General features: G+C 40.7%; 1 protein-coding gene across 6 annotated transcripts in view; it reads left to right on the forward strand.

The window, feature by feature from the left end:
- Positions 1-11,039, forward strand: part of GNG2 (G protein subunit gamma 2) — a 129,700-nt gene extending 118,661 nt beyond the window's left edge. For all 6 annotated transcript variants that reach the window (XM_069596176.1, XM_069596172.1, XM_069596173.1 and 3 more), the window contains one exon: positions 7,800-11,039. In XM_069596176.1, coding sequence (XP_069452277.1) covers positions 7,800-7,928 — 129 coding nt within the window. In that variant the 3' untranslated portion in view covers positions 7,929-11,039. The remainder of the gene's footprint in view (positions 1-7,799) is intronic.
- The last annotated feature ends 9,700 nt before the right edge of the window (positions 11,040-20,739 follow it).

Consider the following 20,739-nt stretch of genomic DNA (forward strand, 5'->3'; position numbering starts at 1 on the left):
TAAAGGAATCCTCTGGAGGCCTCCAGAGTGCGTGCTTGCTCTCTTTCTTTCTCTCTCTCTCTCTCTCTCTCTCCAGTGACTCTGTGTGTGTGTGTGTGTGTGTGTGTGTGTGTGTGTGTGTGTGTGTGTAGGTTTTTCTTCTCTGTCACTCCCTCATCAACTCAAGGAGGTTTCTGAAATCTGTTTGGGTAGCCCCTCCCTGTGCTGTGGCCTAGAAATCTTTTCAAGCAGTAAGCTGGGACATGGGGCTTATCTTGCCTCCCTTCTCTCAGGGATAACTGTCCTCTGCTGCCTACTGTCTAATGTTTTAAAAAACATTTGTTCATTTTTTTTTTCCAGTTTTTAAGTTAAAGCAGGAGGGTTTAATTAGTCCCTGTTCCTCCATCATAGTCAAAATTGGAAGTCTAGAATACTACATTAGTTCTGCAAGGACGGGAATTTTTATTTTGTTCCCTAATTATTTCAACCTTCCAGAATTGTGACTAGCATATTAGGTACTCAGTAAATATTATTTGAATGGAGTATTTGTTGATTAAGATTATATTTGAGAACTTTTTCAGCAATTATTTGAGTCTTTCCTATGTGCTGGCACTGATGACATAGTGGTGAATAAAATAGATATGATTCCTGTATTCAAAGAGCCAAATGCCTGAAGGGAAATATCAAACATCAAATAAACAAGCAAGAGTTGTAATTATAAATTGTGATAAGTGTTTTTCCATGAAGGAAAAGAGTGAGGAGACAGAATAGGTGAGGAAAGTGATGACTTCATCATTATTGGATAAGATAATCAGTCAAAACTCTGCAAAGAGGCAATATTTCAACTGACTTCTGAAGAGAGAGGAGGAGCCAGCCTGGTGAGATGGTTCCAGGGACTTGTATGTGTGAAGCTTCGAGGCAGAAAAGAACTTGGAGCTTTCACAGAATTAGAGGAGACCAGTATGGGAGGGGAAAACGCTACAACGTGAAATTGGAGAGATGGCAAAAGTAGGCAGGACTCACAGGCTGTTTTTGTGATGTCTTGGCTTTCTACAAACTACAATGAGAAGCTCTTGAAAGTTTTAAATAGGGAGTGATATGAGCCAATTTATATTTAAAACTATTTTTCTAGCTGCAGTATGGAGAATACTACTCCTGGCACAGTTGTAAAAGAGAAGTTATATACAGCTGAGATTCTTAAAATTTTTTGTGCCCCTAAGCTTGTTTGGCTGTCTGCTGAAGCATATGGTCTCCTTCTCAGAATAATGTTTTTAAATTACAAAGGAAATGAATTATACTAAAATATAGTTCGTCAGAATATTTTTAGGAAAACTTTTGTGATACAGTTAAACATAGATACTTCTTTGTTAACTGATTAGGTTATATAAGAATGGGTATGTACTTACAAAATGAAAGAACATAAAATGTTGATATATCTATACTAACTAATATGATGGAAAATATCTGATTTTTATTGATGACTAAATCATAGAAACTGTTAATGCTACTTGTATTGTCTACATCTATAATGGAAAGAAATGTTAGATTTCCATTTGAGATTGGTGAAAATAACAATGTCATTTTTTTTTTATCTTTGAACTTCACAGACCACACCCTGAATTCAGTTCATCAAGCCCGTCTTAGTCCATTTGAGCGACTATAAAAGAATGCCATAAACTAGGTGGCTTATGAACAACAGAAATTTATTCCTCATAGTTCTGGAGGCTAGAAGTCCAAGATCAAGTTACCATAGATGTGACATCTAGTAGGAGCCTGTTTCCTGGTTCATAGAAGACCATCTTCTCTCTATGATCTCACATGGGTAAAGGGGCAAGGGAGTTCTCTGGGGTCTCTTTTTATAAGAGCACTAATTCCATTCATGAGGGCTCTACTCTCATGACCTAAAAATGAAAATGAAAGTCGTTCAGTTGTGTCCGACCCTTTGTAACCCCATGGACTGTAGCCTGCCAGGTTCCTCTGTCCATGGAATTCTCTAGGCCAGAGTATTGAAATGGGTAGCCTATCCCTTCTCCAGGGGATCTTCCCAACTCAGGAATTGAAAGTGAACCAGGGTCTCCTGCATTGCAGGTGGATTCTTTACCAGCTGAGCTACCAGGGAAGCCCCTCATGACCTAATCACCCACCAAAGGCCCCACCTCCAAACACCATCACATTGGGAATTAGATTTCAACATGAATTAGGGGGGTGGGGAGGAGACACAAACATTCAGTCTATAAAAGATCCCTTGGAAATTTTTAGTTAAGAGGTTATTTCAGTAATTGTGGAAAATAAGTTGGAGGCTTGGACTAAGGCATTTGCAGAAGAGGTGACAATAAGGGGACAAAGCTGAGATGTTTTTATGGGAGCATCCCTGTGTGCATGTACTCAATGGCTTTGGTAGGAGAGCTGGATTTGGCACGAACACAAGTCTCATCTTTCCTCAGGGTGTGCTGGCAGCTGTCACCTTGGTAGGAGGGTAGGGTTGGAGGTGAAAGGGATAAGACCAGGGTGAGAGGGAAGCCAGGGCTTCCTGCCTGCTCAGTGGCTGCTACTGCCCTAATGGGGGTGCAGGCAGGTCCCAAGTTGCTGGAGCAGACGCTCTAAGGGTTGGGTCCAAGCGGGTTCTATTCCCTTGAAGTGTGAACTCTCCCCTATCCCAGCACCAGCACCCTTGGGAGCAGTGCTGGAGCAAGAGGAGCCCATTTGGGCTCTCAACGTCTGTCAGGGTACAAGCTGCTGTGGTACAGCCTCAGTTCAAGGCTGCTTCTGATGCACTGCCAGTAATGGCTGCCCCCGCCCTGCTCACACAGCACTTCTGGTCAGAACCCCCTCTGCGTCTTAGAGCAGAGTTCTCTACGTCATGCAGTCCTCACTCCAGCGTAGAGTTATGACATGAATTAAGCAGGGCGGGAACATTCACTCAGCTCAAGCTGGGGTGCTCTGGGGCAGTCATGGGAAACCAACCAGCCACCAGTGCAATTTCAATCAGCCCTCTCCACTCTGCTTCAGGAGAAAGTGAGTGCATACGTGCATTCCTCCCAAGTAGACAGAGTCTGGGCTTCCCACAGCCCTCATGTTAGTCCTCCCAGTCATCCAGTCAGTCAAGGGAGCTGGTCTTCACTGGGCCAGACCTCAGGACTCGTGCCTGTAATATGTGGCTTGAACCATTTATTGCCCAGGGAGGATCTCTACCCCTATAATCTCCCTTTTCTTCTGAGTCCCCTGCCTGAGCCACAGGTCCTGACCTGATTGCTTCTCTTCCCTTCCTACCCAATCCTGTGTAGATCTTTCTTTCAGCCTTGGTTGTATAGGAGACTTTGCTAGTTTCCAGTTAGTTTTCAGTGCCACATGTAGATGTATTTTTGATGTGTCTGTGGTGGGAGATAAGTTCCAGGTCCACCTACTCTGCGTCTTGATCATCTCTAAAATTTAAGATATTTTAGTAGGAACAATCAACAGAACAGAAAAGAGAGAGGTTACCTAAAGTTATTGAGGAAATCTTCATGGAAGAACTAGGCCTAAGAATGTGAAATGTGAAAGAATCTCATGAGAAATGTTAGCAGGGATGGTTAGAAAGCCAGAAGATTTGCCAGGCAGGCTATTGCCGTAACTCATTGAAAGGTAAAGGATAAAGGATAATATTAAGGATTAGAAAGAAAGAGCATTCCTAAAAATCAAGTCAAGAACACTAAGACTCAAGACTCTGGTACTCACGAGCTGTAAACTAGGGCGAACACTTACCTAATGAAACCTCAGCTTCACATATTAAAAATGAGGATAATAATAATAGCTTGTGACCTGTAGTGTTATTTTAAGGATTAAATAAATACTGTGTGTAAAGTAACATGTATCAAGGGCAGATAAATATTAGCCATTGTTCTAATTACCACTAGGATTCTGACATTGTATTGGACCGTCACCCACAGGAGATTGCAATCTAGTTGAGGAAACATGATAGAACACATAATATATTTTCAGAATGAAATTGTTCAGAATCAAGTTTCCAAATACAAGATCTGAGCAACTCTAAGCTGTTAACACATTATTAACCAGAGACATATTAATTCCTCTCTTGTTATCCAAATGTTATAGACCAGAGATGTTTCAGTATGCCCTTACATAACAAATCACCAGCCACAGGCATTAGCTTCTGCAAAAATTCCTCTGTCAATAATATGTTAAATTTTGCCCTGGATAGTGCTTTCTGTACCGTAAAAAGACTGAAAATTCCTGCTGCACATTTGTATGTGAGCATTGCAAATGAGTAGGGATACTGCTGTATCTCTTGTTAACAAGGAAGTTTTAGACATTACTATTGTCTAGTCTCTGCTGCTTGCATAATAATGACTATGACTCAAACAATTAAAAAACCAAAACAATAAAAAAGAAATTGAGATTCTAAAAGTCTGTTCTTTGCTTTCATTTAGAGGAGCTAAGACAAGAACAGGCTGTTTCCTTTCATTCTGTCATAATAGCATTTCAAAAAGATGCACAAAGAATTTCAATTGACCTTTGGAACTAGCCCTGCATTTGAGTAGTTTGTATGCAGAAGGCTGTTTGAGTTGTTTGTATATAGATGGCTGTGGCTTAACGGCTATACATTAATGTTCAAATTCTTTTTCTGCAGCATACTTTGCTATATGACACTGAACCACTCCTGCAATGTGTTAAGCCTAAATTTTTAATCTATAAAAGGAGGATAACAGATCAGTAGAGAAAACTTAATGTCTGTAACAAAATAGAAACACAATAAAAATACCTTAATAATCAATGTAATGCCTATGAAACAGTGAGGATTTAAGCCAAAACTTATAACAAAGACAAAGAAGTTTGTTATATAATGAGGTATAGGTCAATTTACTAAAAGGATACAACAATTATAAATATATATGCATCCAAAATCACAGTGCCTAAATACATTAAGCACATATTAACAGAACTAAACAGAGAAACAGATAATACAATCGTAGTTGGAAACTTTACTACCTTACTTTCAACAATGGGAAGATCATCCAGACAGAAAATCAATAAGGAAATGTTGAACTCTACTTTAGACCAAGTGAGCCTAAAACATATATAGGACATTGCATCCAACAGCTTCAGAATATACATTCTTCTTAAGTGCACACAGAACATTCTCTTGGATAGGTCAAATGACAGATCATAAAACAAGTCTTGGCAAATTTAAGGAGGCTGAAATCATACCAAGAATCTTTTCCAATCACAACTGTATGAATAACAGGAACAAAGCTGGAAAGTTCACCAATATGCAGAAATTTAAAAACACACTTGTAAACAACCAGCCAATGGATCAAAGAAGAAATAAAAAGGAAAGTTAAAAGGTACCCTGAAACAAATTAAAAAAAAAAAAAAGGAAACACAACATATGAAAACATATGGGATGCAGCAAAAACCAGTTCTAAGAGGGAAGTTTATAGTGATAAATTTTTAAAGGTGTCAAACAACCTAACTTTATACCTCAAGTAACTACTAACCAATTTTAAGCACAAAGTTCGTGAAAGGAAGCAAAAACAAAGGTCAAAGCAGAAATGAATGAAATAAAGACCAGAAGGACAAAAGTCAGCAAAGCTAAGAGCTATTTTTTGGAAAATTTAACAAAATTCACAAACCTTTGGCTAGACTAAGGGAAAAAAGAAAGAAAACTCAAATAAGTAAAACTGGAAATGAAAGAGACATTATAACTGATATCACAGAAATACAAAGGATCATAAGATTCTACTATGAATCATTAAATGCAACAAATTGGATAATCTAAAAGACATGGATAAGTTTCTAGAAACATGTAACTTACCAAGACTGAATCATTGAAAAAGAAATAGAAAATCTGAACAGACCAATTACCAGTAAGGAGATTGAATCAGTAATCGAAAATTCTCACCAAAGAAAATCTCAAGACTAGACGACTTTCCTGGTGAATTCTACCAAACATTTAAAAAATTAATGCCAATTCTTCTAAAACTCTTCCAAAAAACTGAAGAGGAGAGAACACTTCCAAATTAATTTTACAAGGTCAGCATTACCCTGATACGAAAGCCATGTAAGGACACTATAAGAAAACTGTAAGCTTATATCTCTGATGAATATGAATGCTAAAATTCTCAACAAAAATATTAGCAAACCAAACTCAACAGCACATTATGTGCTACATCACATTGATAGAATGAAAAGTAAAAGTCACATGAGCGTCTCATTAGAGAAAATTTAACAAAATACAACATCCTTTCCTGTTAATAACTATCAATAAATTGAATATAGAAGGAATGCACCTCAACATAATAAAGTCCATATATATCAAGCCCACAATTGACATCATACTCAATGGTAAAAGATTAAAAGTTTTTCTTGTAAGATCAGAAGCAAGACAAGGTTACCCTCTTTCATGACTGTATTTAGCATAGTACTGGAGTTCCTAGCCAGAATAACCAGGAAGGAAAAAATAAATAAAAGGTATTGAAACCAAAACCAAAAAAGGAAAATTGTCTCTGTTTGCAGATGATGATCTTATATAGAGAAATCCTAATAATGTCACCCCCTCAAAAAAGAAAAAAAAAAACCTGTTAGAACTAATAAATGAACTCAGTAGCAGAATGAAAAAATCAACATACAAAAATCAGTTGTGTTTAAGACTTTGATGGCAAACTATGCATTAGTTCTTGAAGTCTCTGCCCCAAAGTGACTCATATCACTCACTTCTGCTTATGTCTCATTGAGCAAGTCTGATGCCTTTGTTGGGTCTGTATAACCCACATGTAGGAGGGGCAATGGATCTTTTCAGAAATAATCCTGTCTCCCCACTCTTAGAGAGGACTGTCTTCCAGTAGTCACTCTGAGTTGCTGTTGTAGTAGGACACTGATGTGGGGAAATGTTTGTGTTGATTTCTAGAGTAAGTGTATTATGTCTTGTAAGAGACTGACTCTTGACTTTATGGTTTTGACCCCAGATGGCATTCTCCGGGTAGATCATCATCCACCTAGGCCCAAGATGCAGTTACAAATGACTTGTAATTTATTTCCTCATATTCAATTCCCCTTCAGTAGTGAAAATTTGCCACTGTCAAAGCTCATCAAAGAAAGGTACCCCAGAAGACATTCAACAAGGAGCTACAGAAATGTTACGAGAAATGACAGCATCACTGAGATCACTGACCAGCCTCCCAGGGGAATTCCTTAAAGCGTGTGATGCTTGGTTGAAGTAACACATAAAATATGTGTAATAAATTACATATAATATTATCATAGATGTAAAGTTACATGAGTACATATATAATACCTCCTCTTATATTTGTTAAAAACAAATCAACATGGCTTTAGGCATCCCTAGCTCAATTTCTGAAGCAGAGAGACACAACTACAGAGTGATAATAATGGATAGCCTGTGTGAAAAGCTTATAGTGTTGTAGGCACTAAGTGATATATGTGGTTCACCTCATAAGCCCTTGCAGCCAGGGCTGGGACTGGGATGAGGGAAGGAAGCAACCTGCCCGGGACACAGAATTTAAGGAGATGCCTGGACAAACACAAGGTTGATGCTTGCTTGACCCTGACCATGAATGCCTCCTTCAGTGCCTCACTCACCTCTCCCTAACCCCAGACCTGCTTGTAGCAACCCTATGAGGTCAAGATCATCAACTCCCTTCTTCACAGATGAGGAAACAGTAGCTTTTGAGGATGAGTATTTTGTTTGACTTGAACCCAGGCAGCATGGACACCCAAGTCTGAGCCTTGACTCACTGAGCCTGCATCAGTGCCTTCGTTGACGCCTTAGCTAAAGTTTTGGTTGTTTTTGTCGTCTTTTCCAGGTGTCCAAGGCAGCTGCAGATTTGATGGCCTACTGTGAAGCGCATGCCAAGGAAGATCCCCTCCTGACACCTGTTCCGGCTTCAGAAAACCCATTTAGGGAGAAGAAGTTTTTCTGTGCTATCCTTTAAGTCTTCAGGAGGAACCTGAGGAGCCTCGGGGCTCCAGGGACACTGATGTAGAGTTTTTAGCAAAGTGGGCGCCTTTCTAGTCCACAGCATTTAAAGAGAGGGAGGAGAACCATCCTGGAGTCTCCAGGCTTATGCATGTTTAAAGAACTGGTCCCCTTTATGAGTATGAAAGCTGATCCACACCCCAAGTTAAGAGATCTGATGTCTGGAGAACTGCCTAGAGGAGGGGAATATGTAAAGATAACATTGATATCATTTCTTTCCTGCTATCCCTCCCCAAACCTTATGTTTCTGCTTCATATTTAAAAAAATAAAAATTAAAACAGACAGCTGTACTGAGCTCAGATATGTATGACCTTCTTGGAATGAATATTGCCTTTAGAGTACCCTTTGACAAGCTGAGTCGCCCACTGTAGCCGTGGTTCGGTTCAATGGCGTTGATGTTTCGTCTTTGTTTCTTTTCTTTTTCCCTTTTCCCCCACCCTTCCCTCCACCCCTCTCCATTAGAGTAGTGAAGAGATAGGCTGGATTTGTCTGTAAGACTGAACTCGAAGGATGAGCACCCAAAAGGTTTAGAGAGATTTCCCCGTGGTTTATCCTCATGGTAATAACAACAACAAATGCCGGTTATCTGTGTTCTCTGATCACTATTCCTAACATTTGTACATGATAGCTTTGATTCTGCGAGTAAAAGTAAATCATGTGTTGTGACTGGTGCTTTCATATATTTGTGACAGTTTTTGAGTAATACTGCATGAAAATGTCCCCATGTTACATCCATTCAGAAGTTCTATTGTTTTACTATGAAGTTCGGAAAAAGAATAAAAGAGAAATAAAGCTAGGGAGGACAAGACTCAGTATCTTGAAAACTGAGATGACTTCAGAGCCTTAGCCATGCCTAAAATACCTCCTAGTTAACAGAGGCGTCAGTGCTTCTTCAACGTATTTTCCAGAATCCAAAGCATTTTGATTTGATCCAGGATCCAGGGCAGCACACCTACCAACAAGCAACAGAAGCAAGGATTCACCTTGAGTTGGGAAGTGCTGTGGTCACAAAGTCAGAGCAAATTCCCTTTTTCCCTGAGTCACCAAAATTCTAGAGTGAAGAAGGCTTTCTGTGCTCTTCTTAACAAGAAAAAACATGGCCCTCACTTGTTCAAGTATCAAGAGGAATAACCCTTGACTCCAAATCAAATCCACTCTCAGAATCCAGCTGTTCACATGCCAGCGAGGAAGGGTCAGATGCCACCCCAAGCAGCTCCACCGGAAACAGTTCTGGCTCTTTTTTCCGCTGAGATAGCCTTTGTTTTTCACCTAAATTCTCAATAGAGTCTTTTCTTTGTGTTTGTTCTCCGCTTTGTTGGTTAGAGTCTCTCTGCCTTTGTTTACAACTTCCTTGCCCCTCTAGCTTTCTCTTCCCAAGAGATGTGTTGTAAGTGATTTTTTTCTTTGTGGCTCCCGTCCACCAGTAATGGGAAACTTGGAAGTCTTTCTCACTTTTTTCAGTGTTGTTTCTAGGCAGATGAGGGCTCTCTTACAACTCTTTTTTTATTTGGAAATTCCAAAAGATGATTTCTGAATTAATTTTATTCTCTTTCCATTCTCTTCCTCCCATCAAAAAAAAAAAAAAAGGAGAGCAAGGAAGGAAAAAAAGAAAAGAAAAATCTGCCCAGGGACAGATTTTGAAAGAAACTTGATAAACACTTTGCTTAGCTTCCTGTATGGGGATGAGTATAAAACAATAAATAAATTCAATTAAAACTCATGTTGGGGGGGCAGGGAGAATTGTGACATTGTGAAATTCATGAATGCACGCCTGTTACCAAATACTTCTGTTCAAACTTTTGGATTTTGTTACAGTCAGTGGGACTCTGGTGAAGATTTAGTGGGGGAAAAACTCTGGCAGAATATTAAACTACAGTATTGTACCATTGGCTTACTAATACTGTGGAATCAACTAAAACCCAACCATATTTTAAAAATAAGCCAAAATATGAATTGAATATGTGTTCACATAAGAACAAGTGTGAATAAAGCACTCTTTGGTGGTGATTAAAGCATCATTGTAATACCCTGATACTTTTTATAATCCACACCATTTATTTTTCTCAGAAGGAGTCTCTATATTTTCATGTAAAGCTAGATCTTTGGAGCAGTTAAAATGGAATTAAAACTCATAGGAATACAGCTCTGTTAATTAAAAGTTAAGGAAGTGTCAAACTGCACATAATCTTGTTTATTGAAGAAAGAAGGCAGAAAATACACAGGTATTCTGAAATTAGGTTTAAGAAAACTTTGGCTCATTCATAATTTCATGTCCTACAAAAGGGCATTATAATCCCAGAGTTTTTATATGAGTTTTAACTTATTGGTATTTTTACTTTTTAAGGAGGAAATAATCTTTTGATTACTTATGCCTCTAATGAATTTTAATTCTTTTAGAAATTTAACAATCATTTTCACCAGCATAATTTTATCTTAAGGGGTGACTAATAGGAAAGCTTAGCTTAATTAGTCAAGGCCCTAATTTATGTATATAATATATTGGGTAGTAATGAAAATCTGCCATGAAATTCATTAACCATTAATAATAGCCCTCTACTTAGAATGCAAACTCTATTAAGGAAAAAACCAATCTTGTATCATCCTCAGTATTAAATCTTTCTTCTTTTTTTCTTTCAATTTTAAACCAAGTGCTATTTAAGTCAGAGCTTGTGAATAAGTACTTTGAACTGAGGCTTACTTTGCTCATAATATTTGAAAGAGATTGCTTACCAAGGAAAAATTTTAAACCATTTCTCTGTATACTTATAATCACAAAAAGAATTTTGAGAAATCAAGCAGGCTGTCTTATGGGATTTTTTGTACTTTTTTTTTTTTTATAAATATTTGCTTCTAGCTGCTCCTGGCAATGGTGAATTATTATACATATACATTAATGTTTTCCCAGCCCTAGAACTGTTCACATTTTTCCTATATAAGATCTATGGAGTATATCTTTCAAAGAGAGAAATGCAGAAATGTTACAGCAGAAAAACCTGAATGTGATGTGTACACTTTCATCCCCCATAGACAATGTATTTGTTTTAATAAATGGAATTTTCAGATTCATTTCCATATGCAGTTGATTTTATTGTGAAAGCCTGTGGACCACCTCACACAACGATTCTATGGTTAATTTGGGAAGGATGATAACACATAACAAGATGGATGAGGAAATAGAAATCCATGGATTTTCTTTAGGGTTTTGTTAATAAAGGCACCCAAGGAGGCAAAAACTCACATGAGGCTCTTGAAAAGCCTTTCTCCCAGGGGATAGTGCCTGGGGACAGAGAAAGGATACAGGGAAGCATCCAGACTGGCAGGCTGGACTATGAAGACAGATGAGCTGCATTCACACTTGGACATCCTATGGGTATGTCACACGGGGATTTTTTCTTTCCAAAAAGAAAAAAAAATTGAACAGAGAACGTGCTGTTCTCTGTAAGCTGCTCGTGGTTTAAAAGAAGCAGTAGAGAAGATAAATGCTTAGGACTCTAGACTCATGGCTCCTTGGAGATATTCTCAATCAAGAAACCCTTCTGTATGTCCCCCAAATTATGCTAGTGAGTCATAGACCCTGTTAGTAAGAAGCAGGGGCTTCCCTGGTGGCTCAGAGGGTAAAGAATCTGCCTGCAGTTCAGGAGACGCGGGTTCAATCCCTGGGTCAGGAAGATCCCCTGGAATGGGGAATGGCAACCCACTCCAGTATTCTTGCCTGGAGAAGGAGACTCTGGACCTCAGGAAGTGTGCCTGCAACAAAAGCATCTTTGAACCTCTGATGAAGGGGCCACTTGGAGTTTGTGCATTTATTTACTTCATCATTGTTTCTCAGACTGTGGTCTCTGGATCCCCTGCTTCAGAATCACTTGGAAAGCTTATGGCTAGTTCAGAATTACTAGCGATGGCACTTAAGACCATGCACGGTTGCATGCTACAGTCTGAGGACCACTGATTTAAGTACTTACAACAGCTGGCTTTTCATCATGCCTCACGAAAGGCACACACTCACTGTCAACATGCCGGCCCTTGTTCCCACAGCTGCAGGAAGTGGTCGCCCTAGAGTGAACCGTGGCTGAGAATTTCGGCCGTTCCTGGATGTGAGACACTGGGAGGAGGAAGCTGGTGGGTTTTAACTCTGCTCCTGTTCCACTGAGCCCCTGGGGAGGATCGCCTCCAGCTCTGGTTCTTTAATAAGCTGCTCACATATTAGATAGTGCTCACAGTGACGTGGGAATTGGAGCTGGGTCAGCTCCAATCCACAAATTGCAAATAATTTGCCAAGGGAAATCCCTTCCCCTTCGGTTCTGCCCCAAATCTACATTCTCTTCTATTTAGAACCAGGAGATTCAGGCAGAATTTATTTTTAATGAAGGGGGTCACGGGCTCCCAGGCCTTTCCTCAGTAACAATCCCTATGTTTCTCCATGTCCATGATAAAAGAAGCCTGGAGGCAGGGTGTCCTTCTTCATCAAGGTGATGGAAAGATGGTGCCCGGTGACCTTGGTTCATACTGTAGGCAAGCAAGAGCCCATCCACGGTGAGCTGGAAAACAGGAACGGGGCCCCAGAGTTCCGTGTGATCTTGGCCGAGTCCTTTAACCTCTCCATGCTAAGAAATGAGGGCAGCGTACTTGATTCATTTGCCTTGCACAGTTGTCTAAGCCAAATGAAAAAGAGCAGGTTAAGGGCATCATGAAGGAATAGGTGGTAATCACTGGACCCTGCTTGCACAACTTTCAAAGAGAGGAAAAGTCTAGATGGTTCCTGCTCTTGACTCGCTGCCTTTTCTCTCTACCCCAGGGTGCCATGGTTTAGACCCTCAATGCCTCATGTCCATCCACTGGTATAGCCACTCTGACTCTCATCTCCTCCCACTCTAAGCCATCCTACTTACCCCTGAGCATTCATTAATCAGGACCCTCCTGGTTACAAGTGGCAGAAATCTAGCTGAAACTGGCTAATCACTGGAGAGCTCAGAAACAGACCCACTTCAGGCTCGGCTGAATCCAGGTGCTCAGATGACACCATCAGATGTCTGTCTCATTCCCTTGTCTCTGCTTTGCTCTGTGCTGGTTTAACTCTCAGACAGACTCTTCCCCTGCAGATTCAGAATAGTTTCTGCAGCTCCAGACTCACATCTCACCCATTTAGTAATCACAGAAGAAAGATCACAGCAGTACCAGCAAAAGTTCCTGGCTGTATCCCCGAAACTTCCTAAGATTTTTATTGGCTGGATCTGGTTCATGTGCCCAGCCATCTGTGAACCTGAGCACACAGGCAGGACAGTGGGTCCCAGAAAATTGAAGCACTTGTGCTAGAGAATCAGAGATTGAAGGTTAAAGGCAAAAATAACTGGTACCAATCACATCTTGCCAGATTCACTGATGTAACTTAGGCCTCCCCACATGCAGCCACCCAGAGCAATCTGGCTCATGGAGCTCTTTATCAGCCTCTCCAGTCCACACACAACTGCCTGACTGGTAAGGCCCTGGGGAGTCAAGGTCATCCGGCTATTCCTACTTTGTTTTCTAAACTCTGCTCTGGTTCATCCTGTATCCTATAAATACAGCATCTTCAACCCTAGCTCCATGCCTTTGCTTATGATGTTACCCCCTCAGGAATGCCATGACTCAGCTCTTCCAGTAAACAAATCTCTTTCAGTTTCAAGCCCAGTCTGAATTTGATGCTGCCTGTGAACGACTTCAGGGAATGCTTACCTCCTTCCTCGCTCAGCTCCTGTTGTCCTTGTCCTCATCACTGAATAGACCAGGATTTGAGTTTGAGGCATTGTGCTAAGGCAGACCCCACAGGCCCTGCCTTTGTGGAACTTGTGCTTTAGTGGACAAAGTAAACAAGTAAACAGTAATTATCAGTCATGGTAAGAAGTTCTCAGACACAGAAAGCAGAGGGGAGGAGGGCAGAGGTGGATCACCAGCCACAGAAGGTGATGTTGGAGTTAATGGCTTATTATATGAGAATCTTGTCTCTCTGGGTGAACTGTCATTTTCTAGGGAGCAGAGAATGCCAGCTGGGCAGGTCTCTCTTTAATCCTCAGCACCTAGCTCAGCAGCTGGGAACACAGGCAGTACTCAGCAGTGATGCCTGATGGATTGAGCACAGGGCAGATGTCTGCAGAGAAGTGGGACGAGGCAGAGACATAGCTACAAAAGTCAGTCTTGTTGTGAGCTTCCCGGAGGCAGCTGAGAAGGAAGCGCTCCCCCACCACCCCCACAAAAATCAGTGTGACCTCTCTTCTCCAATTGGTGCTGGCTCTATGACCCCACAACTTCATCCTTTTTAGCTAGCAGCGTCTTGGCCTAAAAGATACCACTGCTTTCCAACCTGGAAGTGAGATTTGGGGGCCCCTGTGGGCCCCGGGGCCAGAGGAAATCCTGCTGACTACATTGCCTTAATTTAAGCTCTCAGTTCAGTTCAGCCTCTCAGTCGTGTCTGACTCTTTGCAACCCCATGGACCGCAGCACGCCAGGCCTCCCTGTCTATCACCACTCCCGGAGTTTACCCAAACTCATGTCCATTAAGTTGGTGATGCCACCCAACCATCTCATCCTCTGTCGCCCCCTTTTCCTCCTGCCCTCAATCTTTCCCAGCATTAGGGTCTTTTCAAATGAGTCAGCTCTTTGCATCAGGTGGCCAAAGAATTGGAGTTTCAGCTTCAACATCAGTCCTTCCAATGAACACTCAACACTGATCTCCTTTAGGATGGACTGGTTAGATCTCCTTGCAGTCCAAGGGACTGTCAAGAGTCTTCTCCAACACCACAGTTCCAAAGCATCAATTCTTCGGTGCTCAGCTTTCTAGGGAGGGCCCATTCAGCTCTCTACTGAGAACACAGTCTTTAATTGCCCTCTACTGTGTCGACTTGCGGCCCTTTTCAAAAACTGAAGTATAGTTGACTTACCATGTTGTGTTAGTTTCTAGTGTACTGTAAAGTGATTCAACTATATATGTGTGTGTGTGTGTGTGTATATATATATATATATGTTCTTTTTCAGTTTCTTTTCCAATGTAAGCTATTATAAGATACTGAGTATAATTCCCTGTGATATGCAGGGTCCTTGTTTCCATGTGGCTTTTTAGATTTAAATTAACTAGAATTGAGTAAAATGAAATATTCAGTTTCTCTGCACATTAACCATATTTCAAGTCCCCAACAGCCATGTGCGGCCAGTGACCAGTCTATTGGACAGCAGAGACACAGGACATTCCCTACATTCAGGAAGTTCTATTAGCAAATGCTGCTCCAGAGCAATTGTTAGCAATCTTTCTTCCACTCCATGCAATGGACAGAATATGCCTTCTCTTTGTGCCCAAATTTTGATGACAACACACACACAAAGGGAGAAATTAAAAATACTGTAATAAACCACATAATTCATAATAATTGGCCATAGGTCATGGTAAATCATGATATGAAAGAGACAGGCTATAGATAATCTATCATTCCTGGAGTCCTCTAAGCCATAAACTTACCCCTGTCTTTTTCATTCAAAGAAGTACAGTGATAATAACCATGATGACAATGATAATAATAACAGCAGCAGCAACAGTAAAGTGAACACTTACTAAGCACTTAACTATGTACCAAGCATGATACTAAACATCGTGTAGACATAATTGAATTTAATTCTCACAATAACTCTGTGACATGGAGATTATTGATCTCCCATAGCAGGCATCTTTCTTGCCTCATGTCATATCCGGTGACCCACTTCTGACTGCAGCTGCAGCTGCAGTAGAGACTCCTCCTTCCCTGGAATGGGGATGGGAGTGAATTGCCCTCAGAGATAACCCTCAACCAGTAAGGGATGAGGTGCTCCCCTTTCAGAGGCTAATTTAGGGGTACACTTTGTAGGATTTCTCAGACGGTCTTGGGCAGGCCTGAGTCTCAATTGACCAGGCTAGTAACCAATCTAATAATACATAATATTGGTTTTTTCCTCGTTATCTGTTTCATCTTCTTACCTCCTTAATTTCTGCTTTCTGAGATCACTCTCCCCACCAGTCCCAATGAGTTACCTGCACTCAGACTCTGCATTAGGGCAACTCAGACATATTCATTCCCATTTTATAGGTGAGGAATTTGAAATTTAGACCAGTTAACACTTCCCAGAGTTCCCACTGTTATTAAGTGGGAAATTGAGGCCATGAACCTAAATCTGTCTTAATTCCAGAAACTTAACTCTGAGTTACTATAATACACATTAGAATGCAAGTGCATCAGAGAGAGGTGATTAAAAAAAAAAAGTTCTGAATCTGCTCCTATTTATAGAATAAGCAGATTGTTTGTAAACGTCAATCCTCTGAATCTTCTCTGGAATGAAGAAATCAGTGAATTCTTTCTTGACAATACTTGCCTTTTCTTCACTGTAGTCATTGGTACCTAGGAAGTATTCACCTGGCTCAGAAAATATTTCCTAGTATGGAGAAGACTTTGCAAGGAGAACCAAAAAGGCTGTTTGTAACAGGGAAGTTCTGGAGTGTTTCTTTTCTTTCAGGAGAGGGAAAATCCCTTCCCTTCCAGGAGCTGCTCCCCTGTGATCTCAGAGCCCAGTGACCTTCCAGTTGTCAGAAGCAGGGTCTGAGTGGCAGTGGAGGCTTCCAGGCGTTTCAATGGCGAAAAGCCCAGCCAAGAGCTCTTGCAATGTAGCAGCTTCAAGGTCTCACCCAGTCTGTCTTTGGGAAAGGATGAAAACGGTGCTCATTTCCTCCCCCCACCCCAACCCCCACGCCATTTCCTGTCCCTACTCCAAGAATGTGCAGTATCCCCCTCAGACTAGGAACACAGAATCCCAGCACAGATCAGCAGTCACTGCTGCTCTGGCATCTGCATGCATGGGAGGAAATTTTACTGTTCTATAATGCTTGCAAAAGCAAACTGTCACCTAAGAAAGAGGTCAGCATGAGGTACTCATACATCCCACTGCCAAAAATCACCACGTCCTCCTGCAGGTTATCTCCATTTATTTTACAACAGCAGTTCTCAAAGAGTGTTCCAGGAACTCATAGGGGTTCCTGAGAGCCTTTTAGGGGGTCTGCAAAATTTTTTTATAATAATACCAGGGTGTGTGTTGCTCTCATTCATAATAATACTAAGATGTTATTAGTAGTTGTTCTCATTCATGAATGTAGGGTGGATATTTGAGAGGCTCCATGATATTGATGGGGCTTCCATGATAGCTCAGTTGGTAAAGAATCTGCCTGCAATGCAGGAGACCCTGGTTCAATTCCTGGGTTAGGAAGATTTGCTGAAGAAAGGATAGGCTACCCACTCCAATATTCTGGCCTGGAGAATTCCATGGACTGTGCAGTCCATGGGGTCACAAAGAGTCGGACATGACTGAACGACTTAAAAAAAGATATCGATGTCACAACAGACTGAAGGCAAACACACATATGAGAATTTAGCAGTCTTCTATTAAGTCAATCATTAAAAAGATTTTCAAAATTGTAGAACAAAATAAAAACAAAGCCATTCTTCTCATTTTTTTTATTTTGGACAACATAGTTATGTATGTTAACATGTAATGGGTTTATCATTGTTATTTTCAATGAATTAATAGATGCATAAGTTAAAAATTTTCAGTTTTAACTCCTAGTATGGTAAATAGCAATAGATATAATCCACCTAATCCAAATCCTTCATAATTCAAGGAGGTTGTCAATAATTTTTAAAAGTGAAACAGAGTCCTTAGACCATAAATTTTAATCTTGCCTTATCAACAGTTTTCTAATCCAACTCCTTATTTGGCAGCTGGGAAAATTTAAACATCATTTTAAATCATATCACTATTTCCTAGCCAAGTTGTGAGTAGAATATAAGAAGAGTAATGATGATTTGATTCAAAAGGGGGAGACAAAAGAATTTTAGGTTGTCCCCTTGGATACTGTTCAAATGTTTTCTAGGAAAACATTCCTGAATTCAATTTTACAATTAAACAGCATGTTAAGAGATAATTTTCTACCTAAAAACAGGTAGAATCATGACTGTCAGGCAGGTGTAAAAGAAACACATGGCAAACATTTAATTCACTGTTGATAAGGAAACGAGGCGATGTTATAGTAGGTAAAAGCAAAAGTCAGAGACATTGACAGATCAGAATAGCGAAGTGGATTTGCAATGGATATAGAATTAGCCTCTTTCACAAAGAGGGAGAGAAGTGAATTGAACCTCCTCTAGACAGACTGTAGTTGCATGTCTAAGAGTTATTTCACATTGCTATCAGTTATCTACAACTCATAGAGTCCTAAAACATCTCAAAGGCAAAGAAAGGGACAGAGCCTCTGGGAACCAGAATGGGATAAACCCAGAGGAGTGTGCTTTCCAATGAAGCACAATTTTTCCCCTACAGTTGAGATCCCTTTAGATGCCAGCCACTGAGCTAATCTGAGTAAGAAAAAAGTGGAATTTGGTGTGTACCCTGCTCTCCAGTCCATGGGGTTGCAGAGTCTGACTAAGACAACAACTGCTCTCAAAAGGCTCTTTCAATCCATCTCTATTACCATGTGCTATAGACTGGATGTTTGTGTTCCCCTCAGATTCATATGTTGAAAATCTAAGGTCCAGTGTGTTGGTATTTGGAGGTGAGCTCTTTGGGAGATGGTTAAGTCATGAGGGTATAACCCTCATGAACAGGGTTAGTTTATAAACAAAACCCCAGAGCTCCCTCATCCCTTTCACCAGTGTGAAGATGAAGAGAAAAGACAGCTGTCTAAGACTCAGGAAGCAGGCTGTCTCCAGACAGCCAATCTGCTGGCACTTTGACCTTGGACCTTCCAACCTCCAGAACTCTGAGAAACAAATTTCTGTTGCTTATAATTCATCCAGTCTATGGTATTCAGCCCAAATGGGCTGCTGTATTCTATGGTAGGGTAGCTTGAATAGACTAAGACATCATATAACCCACCACTAAAACTGGATCATACCCTAGCTCTCATACACAGATATTTAGATATTTCTTAGGGTTCATCACCATCTTCTGGGTGATAAAAGCTGCCATCTATTTTAGTGCCTACAGTGTTTCAGGTTCTTGACATTCTCCTTAAAGCCCCATCAGATAGGTAATAGCATCTCTCCTTTTACAGATGAAGAAAGAGAAGCTGAAGAAGTTGTCATACACACACCCAAGATCTCAATCTCTAAGGGTCTGTTTAGGTTCAACCTTGGTGTATCAGGCTCCACTTTTGCTCTCTCCCCTAGTTCAGTGCTGATCCAGCAGAGCCTCTCTGGCAAAACTTGCACTTTGCAGCCAATATTCACACCAGAAAAGAGCAGTTAGTTTTGTTGAACCTTGAGAATCATGTGTTTTCAATAACCTCTGAATTTTCAACATCTCTATGCTCAGTAATAGAGATAGTAGGACCTCAAAGAGGTGTTTATTTCCTTCATCTTTCTTGGAGGCTGAATATTTCTAGATGGGTCCCAGGGAAAAAAATTTACAAAGATATTCTCTCAGAGAGATGTAGAAATTACAGATGGAGTCCAAAGTTTGAGTCAAGAGATAGTTTAAAGCAGGAGTTGGCAAACCACAGTCCGTGGGACAAACCTGGCTGGGTTTTTTATGGCTATAGATGACACCACCCTTATGGCAGAAAGTGAAGAGGAACTAAAAAGCCTCTTGATGAAAGTGAAAGAGGACAGTGAAAAAGCTCAACATTCAGAAAACTAAGATCATGGCATCATGGCACTTCATGGGAAATAGATGGGGAAACAGTGGAAACAGTGTCAGACTTTATTTTGGGGGGCTCCAAAATCACTGCAGATGGTGACTGCAGCCATGAAATTAAAAGATGCTTACTCCTTGGAAGAAAAGTTATGACCAACCTAGATAGCATATTTAAAAGCAGAGACATTACTTTGCCAACCAAGGTCCATCTAGTCAAGGCTATGGTTTTTCCAGTGGTCATGTATGGATGTGAGAGTTGGACTGTGAAGAAAGCTGAGAGCTGAAGAATTGATGCTTTTGAACTGTGGTGTTGGAGAAGACTCCTGAGAGTCCCTTGGACTGCAAGGAAATCCAACCAGTCCATTCTTTTTTTTTTACTTTATTTTACTTTACAATACTGTATTGGTTTTGCCATACATCAACATGAATCCACCACAGGTGTACACGTGTTCCCCATCCTGAGCCCCCCTCCCACCTCCCTCCCTATACCATATCTCTGGGTCATCCCAGTGCACCAGCCCCAAGCATCCTGTATTCTGCATCAAACCTAGACTGGCGATTCATTTCTTATATGATATTATACATATTTCAATGCCATTCTCCCAAATCATCCCACCCTCTCCCTCTCTCACAGAGTCCAAAAGACTGTTCTATACATCTGTGTCTCTTTTGCTATCTCACATACAGGGTTATCATTACCATCTTTCTAAATTCCATATATATGTGTTAGTATACTGCATTGGTGTTTTTCTTTCTGGCTTACTTCGCTCTGTATAATCGGCTCCAGTTTCAGCCACCTCATTAGAACTGATTCAAATGCATTCTTTTTAATGGCTGAGTAATACTCCATTGTGTATATGTACCACAGCTTTCTTATTCATTCATCTGCTGATGGACATCAAGGTTGCTTCCATGTCCTGGCTATTAGAAACAGTGCTGCGATGAACATTGAGGTACACGTGTCTCTTTCAATTCTGGTTTCCTCTGTGTGTATGCCCAGCAGTGGGATTGCTGGGTCATGAGGCAGTTCTATTTCCAGTTTTTTAAGGAATCTCCACATTCTTCTCCATAGTGGCTGTACTAGTTT

The sequence above is a fragment of the Ovis canadensis genome, chromosome 7 (assembly GCF_042477335.2).
Source record: "Ovis canadensis isolate MfBH-ARS-UI-01 breed Bighorn chromosome 7, ARS-UI_OviCan_v2, whole genome shotgun sequence".
Lineage (NCBI taxonomy): Eukaryota > Metazoa > Chordata > Mammalia > Artiodactyla > Bovidae > Ovis > Ovis canadensis.